The 11,943-nt window shown below is 44.8% G+C and overlaps 3 protein-coding genes and 1 pseudogene across 3 annotated transcripts; 1 reads left to right on the top strand and 3 right to left on the bottom strand.

Moving 5' to 3' along the window:
• Positions 1 to 2,391: 2,391 nt before the first annotated feature.
• Positions 2,392 to 4,054, bottom strand: LOC141821804 (uncharacterized; annotated as a pseudogene).
• A 1,018-nt stretch (positions 4,055 to 5,072) lies between these two features.
• LOC141821805 (uncharacterized) lies at positions 5,073 to 6,061 on the bottom strand. The gene has a single exon (XM_074709175.1). It carries the CDS (start codon positions 6,003 to 6,005, stop codon positions 5,610 to 5,612), a length of 396 nt encoding a protein of 131 aa, XP_074565276.1. The 5' UTR covers positions 6,006 to 6,061; the 3' UTR covers positions 5,073 to 5,609.
• A 399-nt stretch (positions 6,062 to 6,460) lies between these two features.
• Positions 6,461 to 8,197, bottom strand: LOC141821235 (cysteine-rich receptor-like protein kinase 43). Its single transcript, XM_074708636.1, has 5 exons — positions 8,074 to 8,197; positions 7,840 to 7,982; positions 7,542 to 7,755; positions 6,971 to 7,383; positions 6,461 to 6,901 (listed from the first exon to the last, which is right to left on the bottom strand). Exons 1-5 carry the CDS (start codon positions 8,141 to 8,143, stop codon positions 6,461 to 6,463), a joined length of 1,281 nt encoding a protein of 426 aa, XP_074564737.1. The 5' UTR covers positions 8,144 to 8,197.
• Positions 8,198 to 9,358: 1,161 nt separating this feature from the next.
• LOC141821234 (uncharacterized) lies at positions 9,359 to 10,092 on the top strand. The gene is made up of 2 exons (XM_074708634.1): positions 9,359 to 9,613; positions 9,701 to 10,092. The coding sequence occupies exons 1-2, from the start codon at positions 9,460 to 9,462 to the stop codon at positions 9,850 to 9,852; spliced, it is 306 nt and encodes a 101-aa protein (XP_074564735.1). The 5' UTR covers positions 9,359 to 9,459; the 3' UTR covers positions 9,853 to 10,092.
• The last annotated feature ends 1,851 nt before the right edge of the window (positions 10,093 to 11,943 follow it).

Below are 11,943 nucleotides of genomic sequence, written 5' to 3' on the forward strand. Positions count from 1 at the left end.
ATTAATTTTTCCTTCGTTGTTATTGATTGATACACTTTTACCAATAACAGGCTATCAAGTCATGTTTTGCTGCTTCATACATATTTTTTAGGAGATAAACAAACCTTTATGTAGCTAGGATATGATAATAATATGTAAAATACCTTGTAAATTGCAACTTACTATGCAAACATGGTCTTTAGATACTCTACAAATGAAGACTATAGTAGCATGTGGTTGTCATGTGAATTGTAGAATTGCCACGAAAGCTACAAGAGCCACACTTGGCTGATAGTAGCGGAAAGTTGGCCATTCTTGAAGATGATATGCCATTAGCATGTTAGCAGCTCATGCTGGCAAGATCATTTTCATGACATACTAGAGACCTGGCGCATTAAATCTAAAGTAATTATAGAATAACTAGAAGGTATTATAAACATCTCAACGTTTGTACACCGAGTAGAAAGAATTAGATGAGTGTAGACATAGTCCATTACCAACACTTCTACATTCATATATTTGTGGCCTTGAGAGTTTTTGTTATGGCCCTTGGATATGGATCGCATAATGGGACGGTTTACTGGTGATCGGCGGAATCAATCTTTGTTTTCTTGGTTTTACGACCTTTACAACCTATGGTTGTAATGTGAATTTGAGGCTCGTTGGAATTAGAGAACCTCTTGATCTAGGGGCTTGATTTCTTTTTGTAAACTCAATCTTCCTCTTTATTGCATCATTCCAGCAATTTAAATACAACTATGACACTCCTTCACGAAGAAGGAAGAAAACAAACACTGAGTAAGAAAGGATTATTCTTACTAAAAATAAAAGATGCTAGACTCAATTCTACTGAAAACCAACACTCCTTCACGACCGTGAGCAAGCCCTCAAAGCTGAATCAATTATCTTGATATGCACCATTCTTTCTAAATCTGCCGTGTGTGTATCTCTTATATTTGATGGACTCCAGATTCTTGTTTGCTGCATGGGCTTGCTCACGGTCCATAACAATTTGTGATGACTATAATTGTAATCTTTCCTAAAAGTACATAAGAAATATCCATCGTTTTCCTGCCATTTAGTTATATGTGATTTTCCATGCTAATTTGCACTCATAATGACCTCTTGATTTTTGACCTCTTAACTTGCACTTCAAGTTTATTCATTTGATCATATTAATATGTGGCACTGCAGTACACATATATATTTTTAAAATTTTCAAGTAATAATTCGAACATGCAGTCAAGGGATTTCAACTTCTCAAGTAGGGTTGTTTATCTTGATAGTTTGTTGAAAGGTAAATTCCTCATTATGCCTTTATCTGATTTTTTTTTTCCTTTCCCCACAATCAATAGAATCCACTTCACACACCTCTCTTCCCTTCAGTTACTAGAGGACTCTTCAGGATTTTAAAAATTGTAAACTTCGGCAAATTATTTCTAACTGATTACTTCCTGGTTAAGATATTTATACATACTGTTTATGAATTAACATGGATGTGATTGTTTTCCACTTTCAAATGAGTGCTTCGTCCAGTTGTGGTATCCATGCTTTAACATCTACAGAAGCTAATGAATGATGTTTACAACTCGAATTCATCCATTATGGCACTTAAGAAACTGTAATTTCATGCCAGGGAAGCATGAACCACATGACCTCTGTGGACGGGCGTCCACCTAACCAGATATCCAACTCAAAGCATCGAGAACGACCGGACTTTAGCCTGCCACAAAGCTTACCTGAGAGACCTGATCAACCAGAATGCCAATATTATATGAAAACTGGGAACTGCAAGTATGGAATCTCATGCAAGTACCACCATCCAAAAGAGCAGAATCAAGCAGCTATTGCGACCATAGGACCACTGGGGCTACCCCTAAGACCGGTAAATTTTTTTCTCCCTTCATTTTCCTTTGCTCGTCTCACTTCAGTTTTAACAAACAGACCTACATGTTTTCCTTTCTGTGTATCTGCTCACGCAGGGTCATCCGGTTTGCACCTTTTACACAACATATGGAAGCTGCAAATTTGGAACAGCTTGCCGATATGACCATCCACTCATTGGATATTATGGCTATCCTCTGCCGTCTTTCTCGTATCCTATCTCCTCAGTAGCACTTTCCAACCAAAACACCAAGTCATCAAAGTTGCCTGGCCAGTTCTCAAAATCCGGACGACACAATCTAGAAAACCATGAGCACGGAAATACTTCCACAGATACTCCAAAAACTGAAGCTCAGGAAGAATCTCCATGATAAGAACTGTTTACATCCATTCTGATCATTGTTCCAAGATGGAGATTTTGCTTTCTTTTCACCTGCCCTATCGAGCTTACCAATTCTAAGTCTGGGTGGAAGTTCATGGAGGCATGGTCTTAATGGCAGAAACTGTTGTAAGTTAAAACAATTTTGTTCCCCAGATTTATGAAAAACCAAACTCTGTTGTATTGCAAGATTTTTTCTGTTTTCAGTTTCAACTGTAAAGCTGGTCTGTCTGAATAAACACGATAATTTAGCCGCAAGGTAAGTACTGATCTTTTTCAATGTGAGAATAAAGGAAAACTAGGATTATCTGTGAGTTTAGTCGGTAAACCATCAGATTAGATTATGAATCATGATTCATTATTTTGTATCTGTATGTGTGTGGTTTATACAATAAAACAGGAAATGGAGAAATTGAAGTCTCAAGAAATGCCTACGGTCTTCCCCAGGAGCCACAGGAAGAGCACCACCTCAAGCATGAAGATGGTGTGGAGCCAGGCCCTGTCCATGGTGAAGCCGAAGATGGTGATCCCTGCTCTGTTGTTCTCCAGGTACGTCACTGAACAAACAGATTTGCAATTGTGATTCGATTATCATATCATTTGAATTGTTCAGTCAGGTCGATCCTTACCCAGTGCTTGTCTCTTTTGGAAGCTGATGGTGTGCGCATGAGGATGCAAGACCTTGGTGCCTTCCAGTTCCTCTTCCTCACTGCTCCCTTCCTCCTCTGCTTCCTCTTCCTCTGATGGCCGGTCGATGGCGAAGGACTCCAACGTGGCGCAGATGTGCCACTTGGTCGCGTGGCTCGCCAGCGCCTGAGCCTTGTGAGTGATCTTGGCGGCGCTGCGCAGGCAGATGAACAGCCCCGTCACGAGGACGATGGAGCACAACTGCAAAATCCCAAAGGTTGGATTTTTAGGGTTTCTGGTAATGGCCAGTGAGGAGACTTACGACGAGTTCGCCGGTGTTGAAGAGGTTGTCGTCGGAGTTGGGGCGGAGGGTGACGAGTGCGGTCGCGAACTGGCTGGCCGTGACCGTGACCATGCCCAACAGGATGAAGACCCGGAAGCGGTGGCTGATGACCTTGAGCTGCCGCCTCACGCGGAGGTGCTCCCGGAGGACCGCCTCCACGTCGGATTCCTCCTCGAACACCGCCGCGAAGTCCTGCAGCCGGAGGATGTGCAGATGGCAGATCAGACGGAAGAGGACGCAGACGAGGAAGAAATTGGCCGTGCGGTAGATCCACGAGGCCAGCTCGAGGGCGCAGGCCAAGCACCCCGCTGCCACGGGGTGGCCGTCGAAGAAGGGAACCCTCCCCGCGCCGGCGCCGTACCAGGCAAGTTTGTACGCTGTCTCCGCGGCGAAGCAGGGCGCGACGAAGGCGGCGAGGAGGCGGGAGGACCGGCGGATCTCGGCGGCGTAGGCGTGGCGGACGCGGTCGGAGTCGGCGCGGATGTGGAGGAAGAGGAAGCGCCGGAGGCCGTAGCGGCGCGTGAGGGCGGAGAGGGTGAGGAACGAGAGGGCGGCTGCGGCGGTGAGGGAGGTCTGGCCGACGAGGTCGTAGGGGCGTCGATCAGCGGCATAAAAGAGGCCGAAGTGGGAGAATGCCGGGACGGCGGCGGCGAATAGTAGGAAGACCGACCATGAGAACGCGGCGCGGCACGCGTCCGACTGGTCGAGACACATCCACCGAAGGAAGGTCCGGAAGCCACGGATCTCCGCGTCGCCGCCTCGTCGGCGTGGTCGTACAGCGGCATCGACTTCGTGGAGGGGAGGAAGAAGGCGGAGTCCCCGCCGCCTCTTCCTCTCGGCATCGAGCTTGGATGGTTGTAATGGAGGAAGGTCGGAGGAGAAGGAGATCGATATTAAAAGAAGGAATCGAAGAGGGAGAATCGGCCATTGGAGGGGCGTCAGATGGCGCGGGCGCGGGCGCGGGCGCGGCGCTTTGGTGGATTTGAAGCGTCTGTGAGTTTTTTAATGGAAGAAGAGGTGCGTTGAGGGAGGAGGTGACAGTTATCACTTCATTGTGGATTTCCACAATTGAACCAAACCAATTCTAAATATTTATAAATTAAAAAATAATTTTTATTTTAGATTCACTACTATAAATTATAACTGTCTAATACGGTCACCTTTATTGTAAAAATAATTATGATTAATGAATCATAAAATTATAGACATTTTATAGATAAGGGTTCAAATTCTTATGACGGAGCAGTTTTGGAAAATAATGCTTTTTCGACGAAGTCGAGACAATGTCTTCTGTCGTGGTCAACTGCTTCTTGATTTACCTTTTCACATATGATCGTGAGACTGACTGTGTAGGATCGTTGGGGTGGCGGATTTCACTTTTATTGTAAAAATAATTGTTTTATAACATCTATGAACCATAATTAGTATATAGATATTATGCTCTCGAGGCATAATTGAGTTGGTTATAGCAGAGCAATTTTGTTGAAGTGGATAGGGGTTGAATCTCGACGAAGCCGAGATAATATCCTCTGTCGTGGTCAACTGCAGTTTCAATTTACCTCCTCACAAATGATCATGGGATCGACCACGTGGGGTCATTGGGGTGGTGAATTTTACCATTATTGTAAAAATAATTGTGTTATAATATCTATGAACCATAATTAGTATATAGTTGAGTTGGTTATAGCAGAGTAGTTTTGTTGAAGTGGACAAGAGTCGAATCTCGATGAAATCGAAACAATATCCTTCGTCGTGGTCAACTACAGCTTTGATACTTCGATTCTCATAAGTTTATTTAGCAATGAAACCTCAAAGTGCAGTATCAATCTGAAACAGCATGAAGTGTGGCATCTCCACAGGAGCGAAGAAGTATACAAGAACTGAAGTGTTTGTAAGATCTTCAACAAATTTGTGGACACAAGGTAACATAACCATTAATCAAGCATCGATTTCTGTATCAGATCATCACAACTCGCAAGGGAGATAAACAAGCAAAGAAGTTTTCTAGAATTATTAAGGAAACAATTACCACTTCAAGTCATAAGTTCTAAAACAAAGATAGTTATGTAACTATAAAACAAGGAATCGATTGTTTATGCAACCAGCATATGTGAAAGAATCAATAGAAGAAACAGAATAACCATAAAAGATCTAATTCATCAAGAAAATATTATTGTACTCAGCCGAAGGAGATTAATCAAAAGTACAATATCTAAGTGAATAATCTTGCTGTGAGTAACCTCAATCATCTGATTATTTTAGATCTTATATTGTGCTATCTTAACAGTCGAAAGATGCATGGATCAACAATAACAAGATGCAAATGAAACTATACTGTAAAATCAAAAGATCAAATTGAGCGACAACAATCGAACTTGCATTTGGAGCATCCCGTGCTCATTCGGAGCGTTTGAGCTTCTCGATGCGCTGGTTGAGCTGGTTGATGCGGACCAAAAGCCCGGTGACGCAGAAGAGGAGCCAGTAGAGGAGGAGCGCGGAGGCGATGAGGAGGGCATTGCGCTGGCTCTTCATAATGGACTTCTGGTGGCGGACGTGCTCGGAAGGGGTGCAGGCGTGCTCCTGCTCGCAGGTCGGCCGCATCTCGTACTTCCAGTAGATGTCGGCGAGGAGGAAGAGACAGAAGGGCACCACCGCGAGGAGCGGCTTCAGGGCGCTGCGGACGACGGCGACGAGCCCTCGGCGGAGGACGTCGAGGCCCGGGAGCGTAAGGAACAGGAGCATGATGGCCTCCGCGCCGGCCGCATAGCCCAGCACCACCCACTCCAGAGCCATGGAAGCGCGATCGACGGATCAGCACGGAACCCTCACAACCCTAATCGGAGGCCGAAGCAGATCTCGATTAGGAAACCACGAAGCGAGGCTTTAACTCCTCGAACTAGGAGACGAACAAAGGAAAGCATACGAATTTATCGACACACAAAGTTCTACCTTGATATGTATTGGTTCAGCAGAAGGGTCCCCATTTGAAACCCGGAAGCGGAGACAACGTTGGGTAGCGACGAAACCTAGGATTAAAGACGACTTAGATGAAAATTCGATTGAAATTTTCAGATAAATTATAAAGAATTACCAAAATTATCATCTACTTACAAATTCGATCAAAATTATCAAGAACAAAACTTTCTAATCCGCCAAAATTTACACAAAATACCCTGGCTCTCATGTTCATATATACAACAAAAAGCTACATCGAAAGAATTCTAGACACAATTAATGCAATTACAATCCTACGGATTCGATGCAACGCGCGTCGTCCGCGTACGAGCGGCGCTGGTGGTTGTAGTGGTAGTGGTGGAGGTGGTGGCGGAGGTGGTGGCGGAGGAGGCAGAGGAGGCGGAGGAAGATTCGCCTGCTGCATTGGTGGATCCCCGGGTGTTGGTGGTAGTGAGTCCGAGGGAACTCCTTCGGTACCTGCGTCCGGGAATTCCCGGCGTCATTGGCTCCTCCAACACCAACGTCGTCGTCGTCGTCGTCGTCGTCGTCGTAATTTTTGACAGCACGGCGGAGACGCGATTCATGTCGGGACGCTGCTTCGGATCGGCCTGGGTGCAGAGGAGCGCTAGCCGGACGCACATCGCCACCTGCTCCGCGTCGGCGCCTCTGATCTCCGGCGACAGGGCCGGATCCAACAGCTCCACGCTCTGCCCCTTCTTGTAAAGCTTCCATGCCTGGTAAAAAAAAAGATCAATTTTTAACCTGTGATTTCATATAACGCCGGTTAAGATCGTAGCGTATACCCATTCGAGGAGGCTGCCGACGTCGTGGTCGGGGAGGGAGGCGAAGGCGGAGTTCTTGCGGCCGGCGACAAGCTCGAGGAGGAGCACGCCGAAGCTGAAGACGTCGGCCTTGACGGAGAGGACGCCGTGCATGACGTATTCGGGGGCCATGTAGCCGTTGGTGCCGGCGACGCGGGTGTTGACGTGGGTCTTGTCCTCCGGGAACAGCCGCGCCATGCCGAAGTCGGCGATCTTTGGCGTCCACCGGCCGTCGAGCAGGATATTGCTGGCCTTGATGTCGCGGTGGATGATGGTGACGTGCGCCGACTCGTGGAGGTGGAGCAGCCCTCGCGCCACCCCAAGGATTACCTTGTACCGCCGCGCCCAGTCCAGCTCGGCCTTCCGCTTCCTCCAATCAACCCCCTCTTCTCCTTCTGCTCAATTCCATCAGCAACAAAGGCATTTCAATTTAAAGCTGCAGATCGAAGAAGGAATGCATCTTTGACGACCAAGTCTCAATTTGATGAAGAATAGCAAAAGGAAGAGGAATCGCGAGGAAGAAGGGGCATTAATGGAGGTGGCCAGGGCTTACGGGAGAAGAGGAGCTTGTCGAGGCTCTCGTTGGGGACATACTCGTAGACGAGGAGCTTGTCGTCGCCATGTGCGCAGTAGCCGTGGAGGTTCACCACGTTCTTGTGCTGCACCCGCGACAGCAGCAGCGCCTCGTTCTCGAATTCACTCGCGCCCAGCCGCGACCGCCGCCCCAGCCGCTTCACCGCCACCTCCCGCCCGTCCTCGAGCCGCCCCTGCTTCCGCATCAGCCAAAACCCTAATCAACTCCCAGCTCGTCTTCTTCTGAATCAATTCATCAATTGTCTCTGCTACAATACCTTGTAGACTGGGCCGAATCCCCCTTCGCCAAGCTTGTGCTTGGGGCTGAAGTTGCTGGTGGCCGCCACCAGCGTCTCGTACCGGAACACCCTTTGCTCCGTCGCCGCGATCGCCTCCAAGTCCTCCTCCTCCTCCTTCCCGTCTGCAACCGCCACGGAGAATCGAGGAATAAAATGACGACGCAAGCTCAAAAATCCAGAGCGAAAGAAGAGGAAGAACGATAAAGGACCGACCTTTGTGGCGGCGATCTCCAAAGAAGCGCTTCACGATGCCGCTGACGGACTTCTTGATTCTGGTGGCCATACGAATCGAGAAGGAGAGAAAGCGCCGGCGATCAAGATGGAGCTCAAGCAGGGAATCAACCTGTCGATCTCGTTCTGACTGATTCCTTCGTCGCCATTATTTTTATTTTTTATTTTTTGCTTTAGGTTCGCAGTTCTTAAGAAGCCGCGGGAAAGACGAACCAGAGAGACAGCTGAGATCGCTATCAAACTCACCCACCATTGGGAAAGCGGGTAGGAAATGGGTGCGTTTTGAGGAAGTTTCCTTGACCAAACGTTACGTAGTCAACACTAACTACCCGCACGGCTCGTTAGCATGGGCCCACATCGCCTGTCCAAAGTTTGTAGGCCCAGGTAGGCATCTGCCCACACGCTGTTAATCAGGCGTTGCATTGCCGACATGGAGTAGCAGATTGGTAACTAAGAATGGAAGATCCGGAGAAGGAGATCAGTGAGGCGATTACCAACCGCGTTCCGAGCACCAACTCGAGAGATCTGGAGCTCGTTCTGAAGTGATATCGCTTTCTTAGTTCTTTACTTCGCTCCGTCTATCCACCGCCTCCTCCTCCTCTTTCTCCTCGGGACGGCGACAACCTCGGCTGTGCAATTTATCCATGGCTGGGTCGGAGCTAACGCCGTCAACTAACGGCGGAACTTGCGCTTTCCAGTGAGCCAATTGCTTAATGGCATTTTCAAATCACACCTTAACATGTTAAAAAGTGAGGTGAATATTTAGGAGGTGAAGCCCGAACATCGATTTCAAAAATAAAAAATTTAAAATCTCCTTTAAATTTATTAGTTGATCGACCACATTAATTTTAATAAGATAAAATAATCATTCAAATTTAGATAAATAACTTCGTAGGCATTTCATAAATACACCTATCTGGTATTGCAACTTAGGCGTCTATAATAGAAAAATGACTTATACCACTCAAAAGGAAAGGTTGACCATAAGAACGACCTTTTGAATCTCACGAGCATCCATTTTAGTGATAGATGCACTATTTAAGTTGAAAGTTTTAAGAGATTATTATTGGAAAGATTTTTCTTTTTTAACAGGTGAAGAAGTGAGTACACTTTTAGCAAATATCTCAAATTGGGCTCTTAAAAATAAAAGAATAAATTGGGCCAAATGTTGGGCCCAACTGTTGTTTAATGGGCCTCCAACGGCGGCCCAAGTTGTAACAAATGATGATCTCTCTGAGAGAATAGAGATAGGGATTTCATAAGAAGGGCGGCCGTCAGTTCGCGAACGGAGAGAGATCGATCTCAGTGATCAAGAAGAGTGCGCGTTCGATCGACGAGAGAGCAAGCTCCGGCGGCGACGACGACGGGATGCACATCGACATCACTGCCGGGGCGAAGCCGGAATACCCGGTGATAGATCGCAATCCGCCCTTCACCAAGACCGTCGCCAACTTCAACACCCTCGATTACCTCCGCCTCTCCACGATCACCGCCGTCTCCGTCACCGTCGGCTACCTATCCGGTACCTATACGCCCTTCCAATCTGCTGTATTCCTCCTCGGTTTCTCGATCACGGTTAGGGATAAAAATTAATAGATCTCGCTGGCAGGGATCAAACCCAACGTCCGCGGACCTTCCATGGTGACAGGCGGCATCATCGGGGTTATGGGTGGTTTCATGTATGCATACCAGAACTCTGTCGGCCGACTCATGGGTTTCTTCCCCAACGAGGCCGAGGTGGCCCGCTATAAGAAGGCGTAGCCAGTGTTGTCGATCCTTCGAATAACGAAGTCTTGTTCTTGTTTCCTGCCACTCCTTTCTTTCTGCTAAGGAATAAAGACTTAGCTTTGTCCATGATTGTGGCACAGTTGCATTTGGTTAGTATTATTAACTCGTTGCTTCCTGTTGCGCATAATATGATATTCTCAGCTTCGTGCAAGACTGAGTGATTGATGCTATAATTATTTTGCCTTATTATAGTGACACTGGCCATTTTTACAAGATTGTCTTGCTTATAGATTTGCATTTGGTTAGTATTTTAGATTCATCATTCATTGCTGCCTATTGCGCACATATTATTCTGACAGTTTGCCATTTCTCTCCTGTGCTGTGGATTAATTCACAAAATTCTGACTTGCTATAGATTTGCAAATAGAAGCAAGCAATAACGTGAATCTATTGCTTCATGAGAATGCCATTGCAATACTTGGGCAATGTCTATGAAGAGCTTTGTTACTGCAAATATTTCTGTTATCTTGTGGAAAGAATGGAATTTTATTTGTTCTGCATTTTCTGAAAGCAACAGTTTTGCAGTATTTAACTCAAAATATCTATGGTTTAGAATGTTGAAGTAATAGTTACTAAATATGAAATTAGATGATGCTAAAATTACACATTTAGGTTGCCTTTCTTGAACTAAAAAGTTGATCAACATTCTCACACATAATCTTGTCTATGGTAAAGTAGAAAATACATTATACGATTAGAAACATCTTGGAAGATGAAATGCATTTGTAAGCACATATGGCACAAGAATACACATAGTATGACCTTGAGACATGAATTTATCGTGAGTACTGCCTAGTTACTTTTCATTCTTCAGATTTTCCTCATAGTTGTGCTGCTGAATTCCAATGGTCTTTTGCTGTTATACAAGCAAACTGTTTTGTTCTACTTTGGAGTTAGTTTGGTTTTTGTTACTATGTTTGACCTTTGAACCACTTGAAGGTCTTCTATAAGGGTGTCATAGTCGTATGATTCTGTTGTAAAACTAATCTAAAATATTACACAAGTGTCAGGTCTGATAATGGCCTTTACATTTATCAATCTTGGTCACATTCTGTTGATTCTCAATCCTTTGCAGTGTTTTCTAGCAGGCAATGGATAAACAATTTTATCATCCAGATCATGAGGCATTGGCTAGGAATATCAACTGTGGGAATAAAATATCTTTTGATCACTCAATGCTCATGTAGTCTAATATGTAGTCTCCTCATGTCGACCTTCACCTTAGACTGCAAAGAGTGATACTTCCATTTTGCTTATTCCATTCAGCACTCAGAATAGATTCAAAATTTGATTGTGGGGGAAAATTTACTAAAACCTTTGAGTAAAAATGAAACTGAATATATTGAAAGTAGTAGTTCATTAAATGATAGAATAATTGATTTTGGATTAGGTAAAATTGAGAACTTATGGATACAATGGTTGTGTTCTTCTTATAGAAAATGTTAAACTTCTTGGAGTTGTGTCGCGACAACTTTCTTTATAGGGCAAAGTGATGGGTCATTAGAAAAGCACTAGTATTAGATAAAGTTGATACAGAAAATGAGAATGTCGAGATGGATATGCTATTTCTCGAGTAGTTAGGTGTAGCCTCAATCAGTGATAGAATGAGAGGAAAAAAAATTAAGACTGTGATTTTGTTTAAAGCCTCCTACAAAGTTAGACGTACTGCATGGATCAAAGTGGATGATCTGATGGTAAAGAAATTACAGGGGATACCAAAGGGTATATGCTAGTCATATAATCTATAAGATCCATACTGCCACAAAGTTAGGATGCCTGTGTTTTTTTCTCCTTATTATTTATCTGTTATGTGCTTTAGAGGAGGTTTGGTTTCAGTTATGGTAGATGTTTCTTTTGTAGAAACTCGAACTAACTAACCCTGTTTATATTCTGTGAGTAATTATAAGATGCTTGATTCCTTTTTATTTTTATTTTTATTTTTGGAGAAAATTGTCATTATTTTAGTGGATGTACTCATGTGTGTCGAAGCCTGTTAAACAGATGAATTCGAGATAGATATATATCAATTAACTTGCTTGATTTCAATATCTTCAATGATGGTTA

The sequence above is a fragment of the Curcuma longa genome, chromosome 2, assembly GCF_044706935.1.
Source record: "Curcuma longa cultivar G26 ecotype Majalengka, Jawa Barat chromosome 2, ITB_CL_G26_1.1, whole genome shotgun sequence".
Classification (NCBI taxonomy): domain Eukaryota; kingdom Viridiplantae; phylum Streptophyta; class Magnoliopsida; order Zingiberales; family Zingiberaceae; genus Curcuma; species Curcuma longa.